At 38.4% G+C, this 26,599-nt stretch overlaps 1 protein-coding gene across 3 annotated transcripts in view; it reads left to right on the forward strand.

The window, feature by feature from the left end:
- niban2a (niban apoptosis regulator 2a) overlaps positions 1-26,599 on the forward strand; it is a 44,535-nt gene that overhangs the window by 8,364 nt on the left and 9,572 nt on the right. For 2 of the 3 annotated variants that reach the window (XM_041810544.1, XM_041810545.1), the window contains exons 3-9: positions 863-991; positions 1,087-1,192; positions 1,883-2,098; positions 2,641-2,808; positions 19,462-19,577; positions 23,591-23,695; positions 23,809-23,971. In XM_041810544.1, the coding sequence (XP_041666478.1) occupies positions 863-991; positions 1,087-1,192; positions 1,883-2,098; positions 2,641-2,808; positions 19,462-19,577; positions 23,591-23,695; positions 23,809-23,971 (1,003 nt within the window). The remainder of the gene's footprint in view (positions 1-862; positions 992-1,086; positions 1,193-1,882; positions 2,099-2,640; positions 2,809-19,461; positions 19,578-23,590; positions 23,696-23,808; positions 23,972-26,599) is intronic. The other variant, XM_041810546.1, reaches the window with a different exon arrangement.

Below are 26,599 nucleotides of genomic sequence, written 5' to 3' on the forward strand. Positions count from 1 at the left end.
TCACAGGACTTTGATAACTTTTCTGGATCATGCATCTAAATTAATATTGTGATATCTTTATGCCATAGAAGAAATTTAATAACTGGATAAAGATTTCAATTTATTTTTATAGGTTAATACGTCTCAACTTAGCATCTTCCTGCTCTCAGAATCATGTAAAACAGGGTCACTACTGCTCCTTTGAATACCTCATTTTACTTACAAAAATCCCAGGCGGCTTGGCCGAGAAGTCAAAAGACAGAAAAGTCTTTTCTTGTCCTTTTAAAACACTTTTACTTTGTTTTCTTTTTTGTTCTTTGAAAAAATAAAAACTTTGACAATTTAAGCAGCACAATGACTAAATGCTTAAATTTGCTTTTTATATTACAATTGATCAACTTTAATACCTCCAACTTCTTCTTTGCCGTTTTTACAAGATGTTTTAACATCAGTGATGGTATTCAGCTGAGTAGTGTGTAGCATAAATCAATGACGGCTTTGTAAAGCAAACAAAGCATTATCTAACATCAGATACATGAATGGGCTCATTCTTAGGGTCCATGCACCAGCATCAGTACATCACCTAACAGTTGAGACCTTTGCTTTACTACTTCAGTATTTTGCACTCATCTGCTCATCATCTTTGTTCACTGAATATACTGGAGGTCCTACTTTTGTTCACATTTTCAATCAGTGCAGAGAAAGTGGAGCACATTTCACACATGAATAGAGATGCTGTCTGGAATTCATGATGGCAAATTATCTGCTCTGGTCACCATGATGAGGACAGCTGCTCATGTGTGCTAATGACAGGACCACAGAATTATGGATTCAGTAACAAACAAATACTGTGTTCAAGAAACATTTTTCTTGTAATTTCCAGGACCCCCTGGCAGGCAGATCGATCTTCTCAGGGAGTCTGTATCAGCATCTGGAGGAGAATCGGAAGTTCAGAAACCGCTTTGTATCCGTGCCAAATACGTACAACATCAGCCTCTATGAGGGCAAAGCTGTGAGTGCACCTATTGCTTCGTGTCTCACGTATCTCAGTTGGTGATTTGTTTACTCGTATTAAGATTACTCGCTTGTATTTCATCTCTCTTACAGGCACATGATCGAGGGCTTCACCCAAAAACAACCATCAACTGTGCTGGGTATAAGGCACTGGCCTCAATGGATGAATACATGGAGCTGATGAATAACAGCCTGCCAGGTAGGTTTCTAATTGACACTGAAAATAAGGATAAGACTCCCCTACAATCAGTGGTGTGATGGTGCCAGCAGAATTTAATGGATCCCCCACATTTCTTAAGTGGAACATCTCCAAGGATAACTGCCCTGTGTTATGAACAACAACATGTAAGAGCATCCTGCATGTTTACTTCACTTAGTGGCCTATTTGCACATTCTCACTGAACTGCGGCTGCATAAGGGAGTACAGATCATTATGAATAGCAAAAGAGGAGCAGATTTTATCATTACGATTGGCCCAAAGAAAATGGGCCGAGACAACAGCATCCTTCTGCATTTTGAGTAAGCAATTCCACATTCCTCAGCAATGTTAATGTAATGCATTTTAAAGCATTGCACCAGTGTCCTCAGATTACTTTCTGTTGCTTTTGCCATTCAAGGAGAGGGGATTTAGAAGTTGGTGTACTCTACAGATAGAAAAGTAAGTGGGTATACTCTGCACTACACCCCTGCTAACAATACATCTAGATCTACTACCCAGCGGTTATGTCTCCAGAAAGCTTCCGACAGCAGGTCAGGTATGGGAGCATATCACTGGCGTCAGGCCAAAACCTCATATCTCATAATTGTATCATAAAAAAAGATGCAAGCTATGACCATTCAGTGTTGGATTATATAAAAAAATAAAGTGTTTCTTTCATTCCATGAAAAGTGGTGATTTTGGATACAAGGTTTTGGCCTGACGCCAGCAATATGCCAGAATGGCACTTGACCACATCAACCTTGGTCCTCTACTGCTTCATCTTCTGTCATCAAGGCCTTCACCAGGGCCATGCTCCATCTCTCCAGGTATCCTTACAGCTGTCACCCCCCATGATGCAGGTGACAGCCCCTGAGGTCTGGTCCAACCCACAAGGTCCCAGGCATGGTAAGCAATGAGCTGGATCAGACCCAAGCACCAAGTGCTGGTAGAAGCGCAGCTGCCACTCCCATATCAGGCAGCTGGTCCCATCCCTGCTTTTCTGCACCCCTCAGCATTAGACATGGTCAACAATAACCAAAAATGCTCTTCAGAGTAGTTGTCACAAAGAAGTCCAGCTGGCACCTCTGGCCATCAGTCAGTGTTTAGGCTTCACAAGAGTGTGTGAGACTAAAGTCTGCAGTTGATCTCAGCCTTGCATCAAAAATCTAATCACGTTATCCTTGGGTTGGGGTGAACATTTGAGCACAGTTAGAGGTAAATCCCTCAAACTATTTTAAAGATATAAGATACACAAGTTACTTTTATTTTTACTGAAGTAGTGCCAAATTATTCAGCCAAAGTTAAGACTCCAGATAGGCAACATGTGTCATAGTGTAATTGCCTTTGTTAAAATGAACTGTTTTACTTATTCTAATTTTTATTGTTAAAAAAGATCTATCTTAATGATGTAGTTTCCCATTCTTCTTCTGTCCTGTGACTTGTTGTAGGTATAAAGGCCAAAGTCAGCAACCATCCATTCATCAAGTGTGCAACGCAGTACCCCCTAATCCTCTGGCACCCGTACGCCCGCCACTATTACTTCTGTGTGATGACAGAGAAGGAGCAAAAGAAGTGGCACGCAGTGCTGCAGGACTGCGTCCGACACAGTAACAACGGTAATTATATATACACCTCTGAAAAAGTTATAAACCTAGAAAAATCCCTGTTTAGTTAAAATCATTTAGGTCATTTATTGTAAGCAGCGAGGAGTCTAAGAGGTGTTCTACCAATAAATTAAGCTGTCTAAACCTTACAGTACAATATGAGCAGAAGTGTTTCTCTCTGAGCTCCACCCTCAGGGATGAGTGTCTCTCTGCCTGCCTGCCATTGTTGGAGGTTCATCTTAGGGTGTGTGAGAGTGTGAAGCCTTTAAATACCATGTGAGTGAGCTGGAGGATCTGTAAACGTGAGAGGCTGAAGGAATGATGTCTATTTGTCTTTTGTTATTTTATTAGTCTTGGTTACAGTGTGACACGTTGTTGTCATTGGATCAGAGCTGCAAATGTTACAGATTTTATAGTCAGTAAAGACTACCTGTGTTACTTCAATAGTGGGCAGGGCAGGGATTTCATTTCATCATGATGACAGAAGTAGACTTTATCTGAGGCAGGTTTGATTTTGTAATTAACATTTGCTGTTTTTAATGATAGTATTTAATGTGAAGCTGGGTTGGCAGCTTATGCAATCCCGGCTTTACATAAATGCATTTGGAGGGGTCAAGGCTTGGAAAAATAGCCTGTTAGTTGACATGCAGTTAGAAAAAGTTGAACTACTGTGTTATTCTGTCTAAAATTGGATTTTTAAAATGCATTTAGAGGTTTGACAGATATCATAAAAAGGCAAATTTATTTTGATTGGACTAACACGTAAAGAGAATGTGGTTGAAGATTTATTTTCTCTAGCATACATACATTTCAATGGAACTAGACTGTACTAGGCGTTCTTCACATACACTGCAGTATCTGCTTTCAGCTTAGACCCAGAAGTTGAACAATAAATGCAAAGCAAGGCTGGAATCACGTTGTCATCTGCCTTCAGTTATTATAAGCTAGAGGTAAACTTTGTGCCTCATTTATACCAAAAGTAAAAGACAGGGGGTTTTAATGTGATACAATATGGTACAATACAATACTATTAGTTATGTTACATTACGTGATTTTAATGTGTTGAGGTTAATAATGTCCAACTTAACGTTACAATAAGTTACGATAGGTTGCGATACATTACAATACAATACGTTACGTTAGGTTACGTTGTGTTACATTATCTTATGTTACGATATGTAAACGATACGTTGTGATACGTTACGATACGTTACGATATGTTCCGATGCGATTTGTTACAATGTGATATGCTACTATACGATGTGTTACCATACCATATGTTACAATTTAACATTTTAGGATACAATACATTACGATACACTGCGTTACGTTACGATACAATACGATGCGATGTTACAATATGATAGGGTATGATACAGTATGTCAATATTAGTGCTGTCAAACAATTAAAATTTTTAATCAGATTAATCACAGGGTTGCTGTGGATTAATTTTGATTAATCATGAGTAAATATCATTCATTTTTAATCTATATTAATCGCGTTTCTTTTTTTTTTTTTTTTTTTTGGACTCAAATTTCCTTTCAAGATGGCCAACGTGCTGTTTAGCGTCTTCCATATCTAGTTGGTTGGTCACTACCAGATCAACGGCCCATTTGCGCATGCGCGGCGGTATGCTCGACGGTATTCCTACTTGGACAAAATGCCCGAAATGCACTGCCAGAGATGTTTCAGGGATTTTGAGTCATTCTGCGCTGTAGATGGGTTAATTGGGTTAAAATTTTTAATCAGATTAATCATGATGATGATGGTTTAATCTGCATTAACACAATATAATACATTACATTATGTTACAATAAGTTACAATACAATACATTATGATACGATACTATAAGTTATGTTACACAACATTATGTGATGTTAATGTGTTAATCTTAACAATATCCAAAGAAACGTTAAGATACGATACCATATCTTAAAATATGTTACGAAACGTTGCGGAACAGTATGGTACATTACGATAACACAATTAAGCTACCAGCATCCAGAAGTAAAAAAAAAACAACAGATAAATCAAGTGTATCTAACAAAAATGACCTGCATTAAACTTAATGTTGCAAGTTTTGTTATTACTTACATTTGAGGGGCCCCTGACAAGATTGAAATTGGGAACGTAACTCCAGACATTTGCATTAAAACATTTTAACTTTAAAAAAGGAAACATTTTAAGTATCAAACAAGTCTTTTCTGTATTCTGACCAATCTAAAGCACCAATATGTACCTTGTTGCATTGCTGCATATCAAGTCTTTTGGAGGTTTTTTTTCCTGTTTTAGAATTTCTTAGAATACATTTACTCACATGTGGATTTGAATAGTTGTTTCTGCACTATTTCAGCCATTTATACTCTCCATATCAATGTGTCGTACATTTGTGGCATATATTTTAGTAAGATTAATTATGTGACACATGGTGATGCTGTGAAGATTCCCTTGTTCTACTATAATCTTGTTTTTAAAAAATGCAGGGGTTAGGATAGATTTTTATTTTTAAGGCCATAAAGTAGCTTCATAACAGGATAAAAAGAGGAGGGGGGATGGAAAGTTAGCTGCTGACATGCTTGGATCAGGCAGCTTTTATTTGGATAAATGTCACATAAGCAATCAGACTACAATAGTAACAAAGGCACCAGGTGACTTTCCCTCTGACTCACACTGCTGCAGCCTTGGGTAGATGGTGAGGGATGATCTGTTTCTACCATAACTGATCATTTGGTAATTAAATGCAAATAAAAAATGCAAATGTAGTCAGCAAAAAGGTGAAAGGCCCGCCCTGGTACAGTCTATGTCTGGATTATGGGGGTGGATGTCCTCCTCATCCTCTTAAGCTTAGCTGCTAGCTGTTAGCACCTGTCCATCTGCTAGCATGTTTAAAAATGTAGTTTTTACTTTTGATCGATCTTATCCAACTCTAACACATCTTTTTGTCCTGACTGCATTACCTTCAGTATTTTTGTGGTTGTATACCAGTCTGAGTGTAGACAGGAACACATGGACGCCACAGTTTGTAGGCCTGCCATCCACCCCAACAACCTCCTTTAGAACCCAGGGTGGCACATAATAGTGTATTATTTACTTGAAATATCACTGTCAGTGAACCTAATAGAGGCAGCAATTGCTTTTAACCAAAAGAAGCTGTTTAGTCATACAAACTCTGCAGACATGTCCAGACATGGCTGTATAAAGCATTCCCTCAGTAGTATTGTCAATCAAATGATTCCAGGACAAAAGGGTCTTCAAGATTATTAATATGATTTAAAAAAATATCTTTATAATTGTATGTTGCAAACAATTGACCATGGATCTAGCTCTTTTCAGAGTAATGTGTAACACAGAGGAACAAATAGAGACTTTTAGGACTTTCAATACGGAGGATAATAAGGAGCTTTTTGTGTTTAGTTGCACGTTACAGGATGTTTGTTTTATTAGGGAGGAGATGTACGCTTGATCTGTTCATTGGTTACTTCTTGTGCCGACATGATTCATGTGCCAGACACAGAAAGCAGAGACATGCAGGAGGATGTGCAAACATAATGTAATGCATTTTTTTGCTCATGCTGTCATACTGTTTCTCAGAGAACTTTGAGCACTACCTTTGTCCTGTGTAAAGAAGAATCTAAAAAAGTATCACTGATTGGCCTGCCTCCAAAACTTTGTAACTTGTGTCTACTGCAACTTTTGATTGGCAGTCATTTAACAGTTTTGTGGTATGTCATGAGTATATGCGCTGACATTGTTTTAAGGAAAATACAAGCATACAATACAGTTCTGTGGTTTGAAGCACACGTGCATGTGAGTGTGTGATCTGATATTCTGCTTTTTTTGACTAAAGGTAGACACAGATTTGCAGAATAACTATGAACGATTGGGAGTAAAGATTAGAAATACAAAACTACACAGAGTCAGAAATAAACAAACAGCTGCTGCAGTAACGTGATCAGGCTTGTTTGGATTCTGTCTGCTGTAAGGGCAGGTGATGGTGCTCTCAGGGACTGATTAAGCAAACCTGTTAAAACTAAGGTTGTCAAAGGATTAAAATTATTAATTTTGATTAATCACAGAATTTCTGTAGTCAGTCTTGATTAATTGTACCCTTTTTATTACATTTTAAAAGTCCACTTTTTTACCTTCAGAGCTTTTTTGTCCCTTTGAATTTTTCAACTGTCCTAAACTAAGAGTAATCAACTTCCTTTTTGACCTGCTGTTATTGGTAGTACCGAGATTATGACATGAGCTTGACCATAGAAAAGGGAACTTTTTATGGGTTGCAAAGGAAAGAAGGGGTCTGTTAAAAGGCAGATGTTTAATGTCACAAATGTCACAGATGGCTTTGACTTGTCCACTGGGCAGTTTTTAAAGTGAAAGGAGACATTAAGGGGCAGTGGTGGACTTAGTTTACATCACTATGGCTGCAGGGACTGACCAGAATGTGTTGAAAGGGACAATAAAGCATGAGATTAATTGGACTAATTGTGGACCTTGATTAACTTGCGATTAACTCGATTTATCATGACAGCCCTAGTTAAAACCTAATAAATAAGGCTAAAATTAATATTATGGACTAATTTTTCAGTTTCCTATAGGATGAATATTTGAATACAAGATACAAATGACTGTTTTCAATCTAATTTTATAGATTGTTTGAGGAAAGGAGGGAAACCACAGGACAGCATGGCACCCAAATATGCCTTCACCATAGAATAAGTACTATATATAGATCGATATACAACAGCCATGTTTATATGTTAGATGGGGATTCCATTGTCACAGATTACATGGGCACAAAATTAAGTGATTTTATTGTGATGTGTGTATACATGCTTCAAGTATGACATTGAAATTACAGCATTTAGAAAAGTGCAGAGCTGTCCAACAAATCCAAACTGCTGCAAGAAGCAGATGATAAAACATAAAATTCCACAACAAATACACATAAAACAATCACAACATTAGAAAAACAAAACACAGATTAATCAAATACATAATCACACAATAACACAAGTAGGAATGGAAGCAACTATGACTAAAAGACCGAGTCCTATTTAAAAACTTCAGTTTGATTTTAAAATGATCCCAGTCTGGATCCAGTTTGATTTCTGCTGGCAAAGCAGTCCACATTTTGATCCCCTGAATGGAAAATGCTGTTTGTCTCGGGGAGGATTTACAAAAGGGCACATTACAGTCTCCATGAGATGCTCCACGTGTTACAGAGCCTGATACTCTGAGTGGAATGACGAGGTTGCTGAGCACATGGAGAGCCTGATAATTTAAATATTCATAAATTAGTTTCATTCGGCAAAATTAATAAAAATGCAACTCAGCATTAGTTCATGCACACAGTAGTGATATGCCCCAGCCGTGATCAGCTGACAGCCAGCTGACCCTAATTATCTCTTCCCAGTTCCCACAGCCAATCACAGCTCTTTCTCTTAACCCACTAACTTCTCACTAATCCCTGCTTGCATTAATGCTAATGCACCACGCTGCTGCTGCTGTCAAAGCTTAACCTCCTCCACCCCAGCCTCCTCCTTTATAGCATAAAGCTTGCACCCTCATATTGACATTCATGCTACCAAGTATAAATTGCGCTTGAAGTAATTTTATTGTATTCAATGTGCATTATCACTAATCTATCTATCTATATGGGGGCTTCTAGCCATGCACTCTCTGGAAAGTCAAAGCATGCTGCTTGACTAACCCAGGGAGCATCTTTTGAGCAGAGCCTTCTATGCCAAGTAAACTGCAGCCTATATCCATTTGGTCAAGTGTCAAGTGTTCCTGACTGAATTATCAAAACTTAACATATTGGACTTTCAAATAACATGGCAGTGATGTGTTCTTGTTGGCTGCCTATCTTGGATTTTAATGGGTGTGTGTTGGTAAAGTTTTCCACAATGATTCGGTGGTTTCAATGAGAACTGATGCCCCGCTGTGTGTTCATTCCTCTGTTATTATTTTCAGTATACTTTTTTTGGTAAGCATGCTAGAGTCACGGTGCATTTCGACTCCACCTAAGTTGTAAACAATTACTGATGTCGCTGCATGCTTCCTTCACCCATCCCTCGGCTTTGTGATTGTGGTTTTAGTCTCCTTCTCTGTCTTTGAAGTATGAACATCCTTGTTTTTAGAACTTCTACCAATAGAGGCCTTTTAAATTTCAGTAAGAGTGCATACATCACGTGTAAACTGTTCAACAACTTTCCTCATTTGGTTTCTTTTTTGCTTTAAGTACAGTTAGGACAGATGCTCAAGAGTCATTCTGCAAATGAATTAAGTTGCTTAGTAACAACAATCAGAACAAGGTCATGTAAGAAAGGGTGCTTATAGGCCTTCTGAAGTTTTTGCCAACTACTTCACTGTAACATAAAAAAACTAACCTATATCATGAACTGTAACACATAATGTTATGTCATGTATAACATTACTCTCTTTGAGTTCATGTCCAAAGTCGCTCAACCTGATTCTGCCTTGTTTTACACTTAGCCAGCTGTGATGCCAACCAGCTATGCTGCACAAATTCAAAACGTTCTGCTCAACAACACATGACAGTGCTGGCAGCTGTCTGCCACTGAAAACATTCACTGCATGCTCAAAGCTAGAGCCAATAAACAGAGGCTTCTCTTCTAAAGTTTAGGAAAGTTTCAGTCAACTGACAAATTTACAAGAAGTCAAACATAAAATTCAGTGCAGACAGTTAGTTACTGTCAAACAAACTCAGATCCCTCTGTATCCCACTCAGTCTTTGCTTCCCACAACTACCTGTTCAGACATGCTCAGTAAACGCCAGAGACTCTGTCGTACATTCCAGCTCTGAGGCTCAGCTCCAGGATTATGTTGTAAGGAACAGAGTGTGTTTCTGTTACACTGTCGCCATGGCTGGTGTCAGTGTTGATTGGCACCTATGTTTTTAGGCCTGTGTGGACACGCCTAGTCTCACCTCTCTCATGTTGGTCTTTGAGGAAACCTGAAGCAGTAAAGGACTTTTCCTGAGGGTGATAAATGGTTTCACAGGCTGACCCCTGCCCTTCCTGCACTTTCTTCACTTGCTGGACTCACACATGCATTTACGTTTACACTTGCTGAACATGCCACTAGATCTGATGGGGTTGGGTTTGTAATCAGAAGCACTTGAATTGTCTTGATGGTCTGCTGGCTCTCTGTTGTGTGTGGACTGAAAAGAAAAAATCAGGATAACTAACTCACAAGGCAGTTATTTTCTTCTAACATGCTTGAAATGGAAAGTTCATGCTTAAATAAAACTAAAACTGTAATTGTTCTGATTAGATAAATCTAAAATTATTTTTCTATCTTAAAAAATAGCCATATTTAATATGGTTAAGAAGCCTAACTTTGAACACAGAAGTATGAAATATGTACATTTCAGATCCCACTCAGAGGGACATTAGAGGTCATTAAACATTTAGCTGACTTGCCAATTTGTTGTGATGTTACATCAAATTTATCCCTGGATCTGAGAAACCTTTCAGATTATATTTTGTGTTTGGTACATTATTTCTTTGTTGTATCAATGCTTTCTGGCAATTAATCTTATACTGTTAGAAAACCTGTTTATTTCCCTTTTAAATAATGCCACATTTGTAAGGAACATGCATTTGTGGGATGAGCAGCAGAGCTGAGTATGTGGGTTGTGTCCATGAAAATTTTTGCCAAACCTTCTCTGCCAATGCCAAACAACTTATTCTGCTATTGCTATTGACTCTTGTTTTGAGCTTCTGGTACCCCCCAGGCAGGGCGGACTATGCAAATTCATAAGGCCCCCCCAAGCTGAATGTTCAGCGTCATCCAAGGAGAATTAAAATGTCTTATATGCTTAAAAATAAATGTAGGATACAAGAATAAAATAAGCTGCAATGATAAATTGTGTTGTTTGTGTAGATGTCTGCTATGTTTATCGTCCAGTGGAAGTTGTTTCCAAAATATTTGCACCTAAACATTATTTTAGGATTAATTCTGATTAATTTATTGAGTGTGTATTTTATAAGCTATATCTGACTGTTAGGTCCATCTACAGAAGAAAAAAAATACAAGTTAAGGCACCATTTACAAGGGAAACAGGCTTCCCAGGGGTATAAGATTTATTTATGAGAAGCATTGTTGCAGCAAAGAATTAAGCTACTAAACCCAAATGTCCTCACTTTTTGTGCTAAATTTAGTTTTGCTATGTTAAGCGATCTTTACACAGCTCCACTTGTCCCTGATAAGGGGAGGATCATTTAATGGACTAATGAGAAGAAGCCTGGGCTTTTAACTTAAGGTTTGCAGTAATTTAATATGGTTATAGGAGCAGCATAGGTTTTGAAATTATTTCTTGTATACACTGAAGCGAGAGAATTCAAGTTCTCATGTGGTCTGAAATACAGGCCATTTATTGCACTGTATGCTGCTGTACCTGCTGGAAGCATATGCAAAGCAATCCTTCGTCTGAGCACTAAAATATTCAGATACTTTAAATAAGTGCAAACCACAAGATAAATGCTCACAAAAAAACAGTCTAGATGAATTTGAATATTCTAAAGCGCTTTTTGTTTTACCCTCAGTAGCCCTGCAATAAAATGATCAGCTGCTGCTTTGCATGGCCTTAACATGATGATTTGCAAAGAAGCTCAGTTAACAGGTGACCTCATCGCACCATTTTCTAACATGAGATCTGAGCTTTTCTGATTGGTTGTTTCAGTCTAAATGTTGGGAGATAAACTTTACAAGACTAAACAAGGAGGCATTCACTCAACTAACAGTCGTCAACATTTTAGGACTGCAACCTGAAGCCTGTGTAAAATATAACTGTGCTGTTATGTTTGTTTATGCAGAGGTAATAAGTAGTTTGTATAGGATGATACAATTAAAGCTTGACTGCAGTAGATCACTAACTATGAGCAAAGACTCTGTTGTTAAGCTGTGCAGACTACAGTGGAGTCAGCGTGTCCCTGTACCTCCAATACATATAATTAACCTGGATAAACATCATGACCCAAGAGGGCCGCAGTGAAAATGTCCTAAAGCTGCAGACCTCCAGAAAGTCTCCAGTGATAAAAAAGTATCAGGACAATGCAGACATGTAAATATTTGTCATGCATTTTAAAAGATTTATTACATCTACATGTTTTATTCGTGTTTTTATCATGTTCAACAAAAATTGTCAAAACTTGATAGTTCCAGCTGTTAAAGCAACGATATGCATGAACTTGATTGGGATGCTTGAGTATCCACCAAGGGAAAGAAAATGCCAACTTTATGGCTTAACATGTATTTATTTATTTATTTGTATACAAACCTGAGACATAACTTGGGTAAGGTGATTTTCTGCTAAAAATGAGACACTGATAATCAGTTAAGGACAATTTGTGCAGGTAGAGGTGCACACGTTTTTCCAAAATGGTTATCAGGATTACTTTGATCAACATTGAGATCCTGGTTTTCAATGATTACTTATCATTTTTAACAGTGTTTTTGAAATATTTCAGGTATATTTTAAAGTATGTCTATCCAACAACACCTTAGTTGCTTGGCTGGACTAGTACAGAAATCTGAGCTCTCCTGTGCCTTACATGACCCAGCAATGGCCCACAATATCCATAGTCCAGTAAAAAAATGGGTAAAAAGTGAGTGTTTAGGAAAAAGGTTCATTGTTCAGTGTTCATCCTCCACTAAGAATGTGTTTTATTATTATTTTAATATTTATTTAAAGTTAAATTAATTGTGCATCCCTACCTGCAGAGATGTATTCTCTCTGGTCAGATTGTTGCTTTAGGTCCTTTTTCTTGCCCTATCCTTTTCCTTTTTCTTTTTCTCTTCCTTCATCTGCCGCTGTATTTTTTAATCTCTTAACCTTAGTCATTGTATAAAACAGTACTGAGACAGGCTAACTGGCTTCCTTTGAGTTAAAGGCATGTGTGTGAATCAGTGCTGCAAAGCCGTTGGCATTTCTTGTGAGAAATACAGCTGTTGCCATAGTTACATAGTGCTGAAACCAGGTTAGGGGGCTCTCTGTGGAATCACATATAAAGTTTTACAATTCTGAATTGATTCAAAGGTCCAAAAATTTATTTTAGATATTTACCTTAATGTCACGAGTTAACACATACAGTCATTAAGCTGTTACACCTTTTCATCCTCAGTGTCATCAACATTATTTCTTAATTTTAATCAAGCCCTTCTTCACTGGCAAATTTCTGATGGATACCCCCACAATTTAATCAAAGCATTATTTTGCACTTTAAGCACAGCCTCAATTTTTTTATTTTTTCCTCTATGTATTTAAATTGAATGCTAATAAGCTACTTAAAAAAACAGGAAAAATAAAAGCTGCATTACCTTGAACACATTTCATTGCGCTTTTAATGTCGAATGATTATTTACAGCTTTTTAGTGAACACCAGACTAGAGTAAAGCCTGAAATATAGCCGTCTTAGTAACATTTGGGAATATGTTGTGAATCGGAAATTGATTTGAATTCAAAATGAATACTTAATTAAATGTGAGCCCCACAATCTAACATTAAAAATCAAATTTCAAATCTTGAAATATTGAATAGAGATGCTCCAACTGAGAAAACAGGGCCGACGCTGATACTGATACTGAAATTAACAACTGGGCTCAACATTTTTCCTCTTTTGACCATGAAACAGATCCCACAGATCATAGCTTCCACCCAAAAATAAATCTTTTGTTGCAATCAGCTGTTAGGTGGGCAAGCTTGAACTAAGAAGACTCAACAGATGAACATCTGCTAATGCCATCAGTTGGTGCTCACTAGCCGATGGTTGACATTTGTTGCAAAAGATGATATAAACCAATACCGATATAAAATCAATGCATACGTGCATACCTGTATTAAAAGAATCAATGTCTTACTTGAAGGCAGGAAAGTTACATAACATTGCTTTAAATTGAAAATATTCTTTCAATTACAAATTCACATCTTTTTTTATATTGATGAAAAAACAACCTGATAAGGACATGAGGCTAAAAATGCAGTTTTTGGCTTTTTACGTTAAATTTTAAATTATGACTATTTTCAGCCCTTGCAGTGGGTTCAGTTTTTGTAAGCTGACCAGAACACAGTAGGTTGAAGAGGCCACGCTCATGCTGCATCACATTAGCAGTCAAAGATTGCTCTGAGCTGCTGCTAGGTCACTAGAGAGCCATCAATCACATCCAGCTCTCCACCCCCACAGCCACTAAAACCAGCCAGCAGCCCTCTGCTCTGATCAGACCATCAACCCATTTTACCCAGCAAGAAGAGATCTGTCATGGGATCCTTCATCGGACAATGAGAGAAAATTTTAACACAGGCTTTACAGTTAAAGGAGTGTGCTCCTTTTTTTGCTAAATGCAAATACTTATGTTCTCCATGGCATCGCTACCAGGGGCACTAAAATAAACCTATGCAGGTTGTGCAGCATCCACTCTTTGCTGCTGATCTGATAAAACTGCATGTTGGGACCCTCCACTAATGTGTTTGTGATGTCTGCAGCTGATGCAAGGCTCCATGAATGTTTATTGTATGGTGGACTTGGTTGGTTCCATAGGGCTGCATCATATGGGGCAATCGTACTCATGCTTGACGATGTGGTCAGCACTGTGAGGGTTTTAAAACTGTCTGATCAGATTGTATTTGATATCTAAATGTTTTCTGTCTTTTTAATGCTAAATATATAAAATTTAGAGAAACATATTCATACATATTTCTGGAGGTGAAGGCCTGGGAACTCTTCTATCGCTGCTGCTTAAATCACAACAACCAGAGCGTGGTGAACTAGGCAGGGAGGGAAATACCTCAAATAAAGGGACCGTGGTAAGTGCTGCCACATGTGCTATTTATACACAACACACACGCACACAGAGTCCAGTGAAACCGTAATCTGTTCCTTGATCTGGCTTGGTTTATACACATGGAGAATGTGTAGTGGTTTAAAGGCCTGACAGTTAACCATGAAATATTTTCCTTTCTTTCTGGAGCAAAATCCTTAGTACTAAGGAAAACAAATTTCAGGCTTTTCTCTTAGGTGGCCTGAACATATCTGTGTCCTAGATGGGTTCTAGTAATGTGTCAGGTGTTCCAGAAATATATAAAATAATACTGATGAATTATTTAAATGTTATACAATGATGATGCAACATGAAAAAACACCAATAAATTAAATCAATATCAATTTGTCCAAAAGTTATTTTCAGCAGCCATACAAGTTATTATTTGCATAACTTGAATACTTAAAAACTTAAGAAAATTTAAAGGATCACAAGGATAGATCATACCATGTGGACCATCTTTTGTCTTGATTTCTATGTTGTGCAGGCGTTTATTCAAGGTAGATATTTTAAAAATTAGTTATTAAAAAAATGATTCAAAGTGAGAAGGAATAAAGGATCACATGCAGTAAGACTGTGCATGCACGAAACAGTGTTCTCCTCTTAGGCTGCAAAAATGCACAATTAGAGAAAAGTGTGCAAGTGAGTGTTTGATTTGTGCTTGAAGCTCTATTAAATCCTCTCTAAACTATCTTATTGTGTGCAAGCATCACCTATGGTCATTAGCTGTGGGTTTTAACTGAAAGAAAGCGGTTGCAGGATCAAGTAGTCGAAATGAGTTTCCTCAGGAGAGTGAGTGGGCTCAGCCTCAGAGATGGGGTGAGGACCTCAGACATCCAGAGAAAGCTCAAAGTAGAGCCACTGCTCCTTCACCTTAGAAGGAGCCAGTTAAGGTGGTTTGGGCATCTGATTTGGATGGCTCCTGGTCGACTCCCTGTGGAGGCATCCAACTGCATCCAACTGAGAGGAGACCCCAGAGTAGACTCACTAGAGGAATTATATATCTTATCTTGCCTGAATCCCCCAGGAAGAGCTGGAAAATGTCATTTGGGAGATGGATATCTGGGCTGACTTGCTTAGCCTGCTGCCTTCGTGACCTGGCTCTGGATAAGTGGAAGAAAATGGATGGATGGATGAAGCTAAGTTTCAGTGGCAGGGCTACACCTCAAGCATGACTCTTCTATGGTTTCCAATCAATGGAGACCTGACCATCTCCTCCCCTTTTGCTTTTGCATTCATCAACCCTCCCTCCATGCCACCCCCTTTCCTTCTATTTCTTTCCTTCCTCCAGTCCACAGGGCCCTTAGGGGGTTTGTTATGCCCAGAAGCTATGGCAGATCCCCAAAGAACCCCCCCAGATCAATGTCAGCAAGCGAATAACATTAACTAGTTCAGAATCATCAGTCCTATGTTATTGATAAAATACTGGCTAATTAAAAAACATGTATGTATCTTAGAAAAGGACAACAATTTTTGAATTACATTTAACAAACACGGTATCTTAATCTTGCTTTTCTCCCTCTGCATCTTCTCGTTGCTCTCTAATTGGGTGGTGCATGGTTTGAAAATGTCTGCACTAAGGTCACTAGTGGGATTCGAAGGTTAAGAGATTTTACATATAAGCTATAGTATATCAATGTTTATAACAGATTGCCAAAACACAATTGTATCCAAAACTAAATAAAACTGGAAAAAAAGGAATAAATGTAAACTTTTATTCCACTCTTTATTCCAGGAGTTTTCCTACAATTTTATTAGATCAATAAATGATCCAGTATTTGGCATCTAGGACTTCAGTGTTGTTTTTTGTGGTGGTGGTGGTATCAAACAAATATCATCATGTTATTTTTACTACTAAAAGAGAATAAAATAACTAGACTGGGCATGAATGTCCTACCGGATTGCAGGAATCTAGCTAAAAATACGGAATTCCTGCAGGCCTCTTGCTCACGATGCAGGGAAAATCCTGCGTAGAATTATAACTTTACAATGATATGTTGCAGTGCCCCCGTATGTCATATTGTCTGACATTTGCATGGTTGAGGAAATTATAATCACATCACAAAAGTTTGGATCACTGGTGCATCAGCTTGCTTTCTCTCCCTCTCCTCACACAAACACACATACTCATTTGGGCAGGTGTGTGTGGAGGTGACTGTGTCAACGTAACGTCCCTCAAAGAGGGCTGCAAGCCTGCCAGTGCTATCCAGGTAGGCTGTAGTGTGAGAGAAGGGAGGGGGAACTTACTAAAAGTAAAAAGTTAAAGTTGTCAGAAATCCTAATTTTGTTAGTTTTGGTGGCACCTGTAAACAAAATGGTGCATCTTGTCCTTTATTCACACGCTGTTTTTATACTAGTTTTTATTCCCATATCAACATCAAATAAATACTAACAATATAAGCAATAATGTCTAACCCTATATCTTATTTAAAAATGCATTGCCCAACCCCTCCTTGTTAAGGTCCCAAAACTGATTTGGCTATGGGTGACTGAATGTAGCACAAGAGCAGGTGGGAGAATCTGATGTTGAAAGTCTAAGCTAGTTACAGGCTGATAGTGAATTTGGAGCTTGTGCGACATAATCAGCATTTGTCCTTGAGATATGTGTAAGCATGATTCATGCCAAACTGTGATTGGTCTTGGCAAAGAGGGTAAAAATACCACTCCCATTAATGTTCAGCCATGTGAAACTATCCAAACAAGTACTAGTTGATGAAATAACTGGGAGTTTGACATGCTTCATCTATGCTGCTGTTGTTGACATGCACATTTTTAATCATGGGTCTTGAGCTCACTGGTGCGAGGATATTAGACCATAAAGCAGCATGCTTCTGCATCCTTTGACACTTTTTACTGTGACATCAGAGTGACAGCTTGCTCAGACATCAATATGGCTGTCTAAGCTGTTAATTTTTGACTGCACCCCTAGCTGTGATAATAAAAACCTATGCTGAAACAGATTCAGTGAACCTCAGCCAACCAGTTACCCAGCGTACCAAAACAAAAACATTTTCTTGTAATTATAACGTACTCTATAAGTGTGTCTACAAGCTATCCTTGCATGCAAAGAGAAATGGTGAAAGTCCTGGTGTGCACAACCCAGAGTCCAAACATTTAAATACCATAAAAAGCTTTATGTCAAGTGCATTTTTGAATAAATGTACTGAATTTTCTTTCTGGTAAACAAAACAGTAAGGATGTATTTATATTAGAATGCAGCCTTAGGAAGCTTGGGGCAGAAACAACTTCCTGTCTGGCTCTGCTGCTCCCCTTCTTCACTTTTTGGTCACTTCCTGTCTTTGTCAGCCTCATCTGAGTCACAGACAAAACAACTTCATTCAGACTGTAAGGAAATGGAGGCGCACACTCACACTTGTGCACAGCAGACTTCACAGGCACACTGTGGCTAAGGCAACCATCAATCAAAGGCAGAGCAAGAAAGTTCCTCGTTTTTCTCTCATGCATTGGCATCTCAAGAGGAATTAGCCTCACATGCCAGCATGAGTTTATGCTTTGATGTCCAGATTAAAGCCTTGTTTATTTGATAAAAATGCAGGGAGGAAGAGGCAAGAGTCAGTTTTTGGAAGAGTTAGAGATGTTTTTTTCACCTGAGAGTGGTACTTTTTCACTAATGAGACAGATTACTGCTTTGTCAGTTCTACATAATATAAGTTTGTCAAACTGCTTGAGGGGAGCCTACATGTTTCTTTCACTAAGCAAATTGTAATTCTTTAGAAGAATTTGTACAGGAGCTGCTTTAACTCTAATTGCCTGGTGACAGTGACAATTTTTAGCTGATGAGTAGCTTTTTAGGAGGGCAGTGATGCTATTAATGAAGTATTCCTTTATTACTGAGACATTTAAATAAGGGCTGGGTTGAAAAACAGTGAACTAATCCTTTAAATAGACCTTTGTGCGTCAGAAAGACAGACTCCTGTGACCACAGAAAAATCCAACAAAAGAGTGATTCAGATTTATTTAAAGAAAGCGCTCCTCTTAAGGACAAACGTCTAATGTTAGGTGTGTTTAGTTCCATACACCTGTTTGCACTCTTTTGTTTAAATGTCTGACTTTCAGCACTCACCGTCCCTATGTGCTTTGGCCTTGAAAGAGGAATGAATAGCTCTTAAAATGGTGTATTTTCGTCACTTTTACACAACCGCATGATAAAAACAAACTTCCTAAATCACAGGCATGCTGCCTGGTGCTTTGTTAGCCGCTGCTATTGTGCTGTCAGCGTGGAGGGGCGGTAACCATGGTAATCATGTAAAAACTGTCCAACAAACCATTACCTTCCTGTTTTGAGGGATGACACAGCTGCGTGTGGTCGGGGCAGGGTCTGCATTTGTTGAACTACACTCCAGGAAGAGCAACTGAATAAACTGCTGGACCTCAGGCAGTCTCAGATGTGACTCATATGTTATGGAAACTGTGTTACTGTGGCAAAAGGCAAAGAAAAGTTCAGATTTTACTTCATATCTGCCACATAAATGTCAGTAAAGTCCAGGCAGAGTATTCGATGACCTAGCACTAGGTAATCTTATAATGCAGAATAACCACATAACAGCCTTCATCCTTGCTAAAAAGATAATCCTGCACTGCTGTTCATAAACTACAACAGCACCTGCCAGCTGGGCTCACGTTACTGCTGGAGCTGCACGTGCCTACTACCTCCTTTTGTCTTGTCTGATTGGCCTGTCATTAATGTGACAGACAGAACCTTCCTAGTCACTTTCCCAGAATTTTTGAGAAGTCACATTTACGTTGCCTTTGTATTATTTTCAGCATTGTTTCTAATAAGCATCTACTTTTCCTGCAGGTCTGCCAGAGGAGCAAACAGTTCAGACGCCAGCCTTCACTGACGCTGTGAGACTTTACAGACAATCCAAGGGACACTATGGGACCTGGGATATGATGTGTGGAGAGCCCCCACAGGTCAGGATATCATTGATTAATTATATGAAAGCAATATTTTTCTCAGTCTTTAAACACATCAACAAGGCCTTTACCTTTATTCCTCAAAAGTAGTGGTGTAGTCGACTGCATGTGATCTGCAGATAAAACAATAAAATCTATGATCAATGTGTGAAAAAATGTACCTGGCTAAATCCCTGTTTCTTCTAGGGACTAGGGTTGAACCTTCACTATAATTGCACGTTTTCTGCAGGTGATCTTTTAAAGCACTTCAGGAAACTATTTCTAAACAGTGCCTTTGAGTTCCTGTCCAGAGTTCACGTCCAGGTCATATAGTTAAATCTCCTGAAAAAAGCCACAGTGATGGATGACATTAGGGTTTCCAGAGGAATACAGCTCAGGAACACACTCCATCTACATCATGAACACACCCTTTTCTCACACTAAAGTACAAGAATGCGGCTATACACAAGACCTTCAAAGAGTCTATCAGCACAAGACCCACCCCTTAACATACCAGCATTCACAAGGACACACTGTTAATAGGGGTCTCCCCTCTGAATGGGACCCTTTCAGTCTGGTTTCGTGCTTCTGGCTCTGTGTGTTTATGGAAGTCACTTCATTAATCTCAGTGTTGCCTATTTTGTGCAGCCAATTGGACATTTTACATCAATATTTCTCAACATTTTATCAAAATAAAATGAGAAAATAAATTGTGTTTGTAAATTATAGGCTATGGTTTTTACCTTGTTGTTGGTGTCATAATAATGAAATAGTTCAAAGGTCAAACTTTTTGTTTCAGAATAATGCTTACTATCTTATCACTTGATTTTTTTACTTTATAATTGCCCATTTATATCTCATTGTGTCTCAATAAATCCCCAAATTCTGAATTCCATCTGATAGTTTTGACTTTCTATCTCATAATTTAGTTTTTCTATCACATATTATCAACTGACAAATATCAGCTTTAAAAGTGATTTATCAGTATCAGCAGATATTTCTAACAGTATGCACAACTGATAAATTGGCTGTTAAAATCTCTATATCAGCTGTAGATATTGGGCATACAAGTTTTAGGCAAGACCAACAGATCTACTTCAGCTGAAGACTTTTCTTTATTTATCATCATTCCTTACACTTGTTTAGGGACTTGTGTGTTTTAAGGACTGAAGTTTTAGGTCTTAACTTCAGTGAAATATTGCTATTGATATCAGTATTGGTATATATTTTTTTGTAAATATGAGATATTGGCAAAAGTCCAATATTGTGCATCCCTACTTTTTATAATAACTAACTTGTTGTCTCACTGTATTGACTTTTTATTGCACAACTATGACTATCTCAAAATTTTATGAACATAATTCTGACTTTATCTAATTTTTATCTCAAAATTTGGACTTTTTTTGTGCTTTACAACTTTGGTTATTTTTTTTTTTAATTTAAGTGTCGGAAATGGGCTTCCATATCAGAAGGTGTATGGGCTACAGATGTAGCTATAATTTGAGAACAGCTGGTTTACCTTAGCCCATTGGCTACAGGCAACAAAATAAGACAGGTATTACTGTAGCAGCTAGCTTGAAGTGGTTTTGAAGCTAGCAGGTGAAACAACCAACAGCTAATGATACACTATAGCGCCAGAAGTATTCACTCACCTGCCTTGACTCGCATATGAACTTGAAGTGACATCCCATTCTTAATCCATCGGGTTAAATTTGACATCGGTCTACCCTTTGCAGCTATAACAGCTTCAACTCTTCTGGGAAGGCTTTCCACAAGGTTTAGGAGTGTGTTTATGGGAACTTTTGACCATTCTTCCAGAAGCGCATTTGTGAGGTCACACACTGATGTTGGACAAGAAGGCCTGGCTCTCAGTCTCAGCTCTAATTCATCCCAAAGGTGTTCTATCGGGTTGAGGTCAGGACTCTGTGCAGGGCAGTCAAGTTCATCCACACCAAACAGTCTCATCCATGTCTTTATGGACCTTGCTTTGTGCACTGGTGCACAGTCATGTTGGAACAGGAAGGGGCCATCCCCAAACTGTTCCCACAAAGTTGGGAGCATGGAATTGTCCAAAATCTCTTGGTATGCTGAAGCATTCAGAGTTCCTTTCACTGGAATTAAGGGGCCAAACCCAGCTCCTGAAAAAGAACCCCACACCATAATCCCCCCTCCACCAAACTTTACACTTCGCACAATGCACACACTGCTCTAGAGTCCAGTGGTGGCATACTTTACACCACTGCATCCGGCGCTTTGCATTGCACTTGGAGATGTATGGCTTGGATGCAGCTGCTCGGCCATGGAAACCCATTCAATGAAGCTCTCTAAGCACTGTCCTTGAGCTAATCTGAAGGCCACATGAAGTTTGGAGGTCTGTAGTGATTGACTCTGCAGAAAGTTGGCAACCTCTGCACACTATGTGCCTCAGCATTCACTGACCCCACTCCGTCATTTTACTTGCTGTACTTCTTCGTGGCTGAGTTGCTGTCGTTCCCAGTCGCTTCCACTTTGTTATAATACCACTGATAGTTGACTGTGGAATATATAGGATCAAAGAAATTTTACGACTGGACTTGTTGCACAGGTGGCAACCTATCACAGTACCACGCTGGAATTCACTGAGCTCATGAGAGCGTCCCATTCTTTCACAAATGTTTGTAGAAACAGTCTGCATGCCTAGGTGCTTGATTTTATACACCTGTGACCATGGAAGTGATTGGAACACCTGGTTTCAATTATTTGGATGGGTGAGTGAATACTTTTGGCAACATAATGGATGTCACAGACTGACAGTAACAGTTTCATGTAACAATCCATTAACAACACCGTTACAGTGTAAGTTGGGTTATAGCTGAAATATAAAATGCTACGTTAACTGTATTCAGTGAAGGAATGGTAACGGTTCAGCGGTTTGAAATGTCAAACAAGTGTGCAGGGCTTCAATGGCTAATGAGCAAATCAAGCTAGCTCTCTTTTCCCCTCAAAATCAGCTATATTTTCCTGCATTTGAAGGATGCTGTTTATAGGAATTGTTAAGATAACTTTCCATCATTGAGTAAAATTTGAGTAAAAGTGTTGGGGGTTAAAAAGTTCAATTTCTTTTTGCTTGAAAAAAGGGTATCAGAGCAAGGTAAGGCTAGTCACAAACTACAGTGCAAAAGAGAAGCTCAGAAAGGTAAACAAGATGAAGGCTATTCCAAAACTTAAGTTCAGTTAAGGCATCATTTTAGGAGGATTTCATTTGATGACACATAAAGTTGCCTTACAGCTAGCAGTTTGCTGACCAAACAATTAATCTGACTCAATGTTGGTTTAAAATCAGTTGGTTCAAGCTTGCACAAAACACTGAATAGCAGGAAGTAACACTTAGTCGGGTTTCAGAAAACACTTCTTTCATTATTGAAAGGTGTATAATAACTCAATGAAAGTAGACTAATAAAAAGATTAAATACATATTTGTCTTTGCTTATTTACTATTACTGCCAGACTTGCAGGCTTTGGACAAACAAGCTGATATTCCTGTTCTCTAGCTTTTCTGATCTTTTGTTTGAGGAAAAAACAAAACAAATTTGCTTTTGTATGATCCATTCATTAATAGCTTTTTTCAAAGCTCATTGAGGTGCAGAGCTGTATTATGAGCTTACATTTGTCAGATGAAAGGGCAGTGTCTATTAGACCAGGTTTCTTGTCTGCGTCCATGTGTAGATCATCTCAATTGTTGATGTATTCAACATAACCACAAAGGAAAGAGAGGCTGCTTTTTAAAGGGTAAATTTTTTTTCTTTGGGTAGAGGGTATTAGAGGTGTTTTTACACCTCTTGTGTTAAAGTCCCCTGTGGCACATTAACCAACATCCTGCAACGAGTAAAAACATGGACTTGATGCTACAGCTGATAATATGGCCAATACAATGTAGGTAGAAAAAAGCAGAACCTGTTTCTTTTCATAATTACTTTTACTAATTTATGCATTAGAATGGCGGTAAACATTTTCATATTTAAGTTTGATCATTACATGTTTTATGTGCACAGATTCTGGCTAACCTTGTCATGGAGACCCTCCATCCAGAGCTGAGAAACATCATCGGTCCTCGTCTCAAGGGAAAGATGCAGCAGAGGCAGAGGAACTGGATGTTGGTGAGTTTCTGTAATAACATACAGATGGTGAATGACAGTCATGCTGTTTGAACACAGTAGGGACACAAAAACGTCCAGACCAATCTTTAAAAAAATGTTAATTCTCTCCTCAGATCTCTGATGCCGTGTACAAGCAGGTCCTTACACAGACCACTGGGCAGTTTGAGGCGCTGGTCGACACCTGTGAGGCCCAGAGGTCTCAGCTGGATGCAAGATTAAGAACTGACATGGACCAGCTAATCACAACTAAGGAGCATGTCAGCAACAAGATACGAGGTGATCAAAGATCTACACATGGTGGTCTTTCCATCAGTTTTGGGAAATTTAATTTTCTGTTGTTAAACAATAGCAATGTTAATATGATACCACAGCAACTAGAAAATCAAAGTTCTATGCACATTTTGGGTTATTTCTTGTTTCTAATAATCAGAAAATACAAGCACCCCACACATACTGTAACGTTGCTGAAGTACTTATGCCAGTCAAGACTGTGTCATTTAAAAACATTTTGTGCCGAAAGTTTGTTAGTGTTGGGAATATTGACAAGCATCAATAGTGATCAGTAATATATGTAAAAAAAACAGTTATCCTTTATCTTACTTTTATTCGCCACAGTATTAAGTGTCATATTTTCTACATCAAGCCTGGAGATAGTAACTTTGCAAAGCCAGTGCATCAGCCAAATTTTTATCTAACGTCAGGTTGAACCATCTTGCAAAGCTTCAAGCTGAAACACTTTATTCTCAGGCAGAAAACAGCCAGATCACTCAGCATGATTTGATATATTTCAGTTAAGAAATACACACTTCAAAGCCATCATTTTTCATTGCATTTTTGTGATAACCAAGCAAGTAGACTCATGATACTTTTTATGTAATGTATCATAGTCTTAATCGCAAATGCAATATTGTTCAGTATAATCGTAATCATACATTATTACCAAACTGTGCAGCAATAGTTGGCATAGCTGAAGACTTATACCAATTAAATAATGACAAAAATATTGCTATTTGCATTTCATGAAATGTTATTCTAAATTAAGCTATTAGCTGTAATTTCGGTACACCTCTAGGTTATACCCATTCAAAACAAAGCTTAAAGGGAAGTTGTATTGTGTTAAAAACAAACTAAAATCATGTTTGCTTTTTGAAAATCTTTAACTAACCTAGAGTATTAAGGTTAAAGGGAAAAAAATGACTAAATAGGGAATATATGAGTTTCTATTTAACACTATAGGACAGACAACATGAAAAAGACTGAAAATAGCACACATGGACTACTTACAATGTGAAATGACTCACTTCGTGCCGATGCAATATGATCTTCCAGAGCTCAACTGCACACCTCATTGTTTGCCATTTTCTGGTTCATGGATTATTGACACATTAAAGTGATCAGTCAGGTCACAGACTAACAATTCTCTTCACAAGTTTCCAACAAATTCATTTGGACATTTTTCCGCTTGCAGGGCCTTTTCTCAAAACATTTACATCTACCCACAGTATATTGTGATTTCCCAGCTCTAGATTTACTTTGTTCTTTCAGTTTTTATTTTCTAAGTCTGATGTTTTCTCCGTCATTGCTGTCACTCATTCATTCTGATTGATTACCTCTGAACATGAACCTGTCAGCTTTCTATTCAAAAGTTATCTTGGCACAAGCAGCTCATATTTTCTTGTGTGGTGTCTCGTTGAGCTAAAGTGGCAGAACTGCATTCCCTTACTTGCACTATACTAGCTATTCTGACTTTATCCCACAGATAAGACTCCTGAAGACAGGTCAGCCACATAAAATGATGAAAGTTAACATTACACGAGGAGGAAACTGGAGCGATATACAGGTACATCTCAAAAAATTAGAATATCAAGAAAAAGTTCAATATTTTTGTCACTCTTTTCTGAAAGTCAAAACCACATATTATATAGACTTGTTACAAATAGAGTGAAATATTTCAAGCCTTTATTTCTTGAAATGTTGATGATTATGACTTACAGATAAGAAAACCCAAAACTCAGTGTCAAAAAATTAGAATATTACGCAAGGTCAATTTAAAAAAAGGATGTTTTAAACAGAAATGTCAGGCTTCTGAAAAGTATGTTCATTTCTATGCCTTCAATACTTGGTTGGGCCTCCTTTTGCATGAATTACTGCATCAATGCAGCGTGGCATGGAGGCGATCAGCCTGTGGCACTGCTCAGGTGTAATGGAAGCCCAGGTTGCTTTGATAGAGGCCTTCAGGTCATCTGCATTGTTTGGTCTGGTGTCTCTCATCTTCCTCTTGACAATACCCCATAGATTCTCTATGGAGTTCAGGTCAGGCCAGTTTGCTGGCCAATCAAGCACAGTAACACCATGGTCATTGAACCAGCTTTTGGTACCTTTGGCAGTGTGGGCAGGTGCCAAGTCCCGCTGGAAAATGAAATCAGCATCTCCATAAAGCTTGTCAGCAGAAGGAATCATGAAGTGCTCTAAAATGTCCTGGTAGATGGCTGCGTTGACTGTGGACTTCAGAAAACACAGTGGACCAACACCAGCAGATGCCATGGCAGCCCAAATTATCACTGACTATGGAAACTTCACACTGGACTTCAAGCAACGTGGATTCTGTGCCTCTCCACTCTTCAAGGTCCCAGAGTCTGGAGTGCCCCAGGCTGATCACCTCCATGCCACGCTGCATTGATGCAGTAATTCATGAAAAAGGAGGCCCAACCGAGTATTGAAGGCATAGAAATGAACATACTTTTCAGAAGCCTGACATTTCTGTTTAAAATATCCTTTTATTATTGATCTTGTGTAATATTCTAATTTTTTTGAGACACCGAATTTTGGGTTTTCATTTCTGTAAGACATAATCATCAACATTTCAAGAAATAAAGGCTTGAGATATATCACTCTATGTGGAAC

This window comes from Cheilinus undulatus, linkage group 17, assembly GCF_018320785.1.
Source record: "Cheilinus undulatus linkage group 17, ASM1832078v1, whole genome shotgun sequence".
NCBI lineage: Eukaryota > Metazoa > Chordata > Actinopteri > Labriformes > Labridae > Cheilinus > Cheilinus undulatus.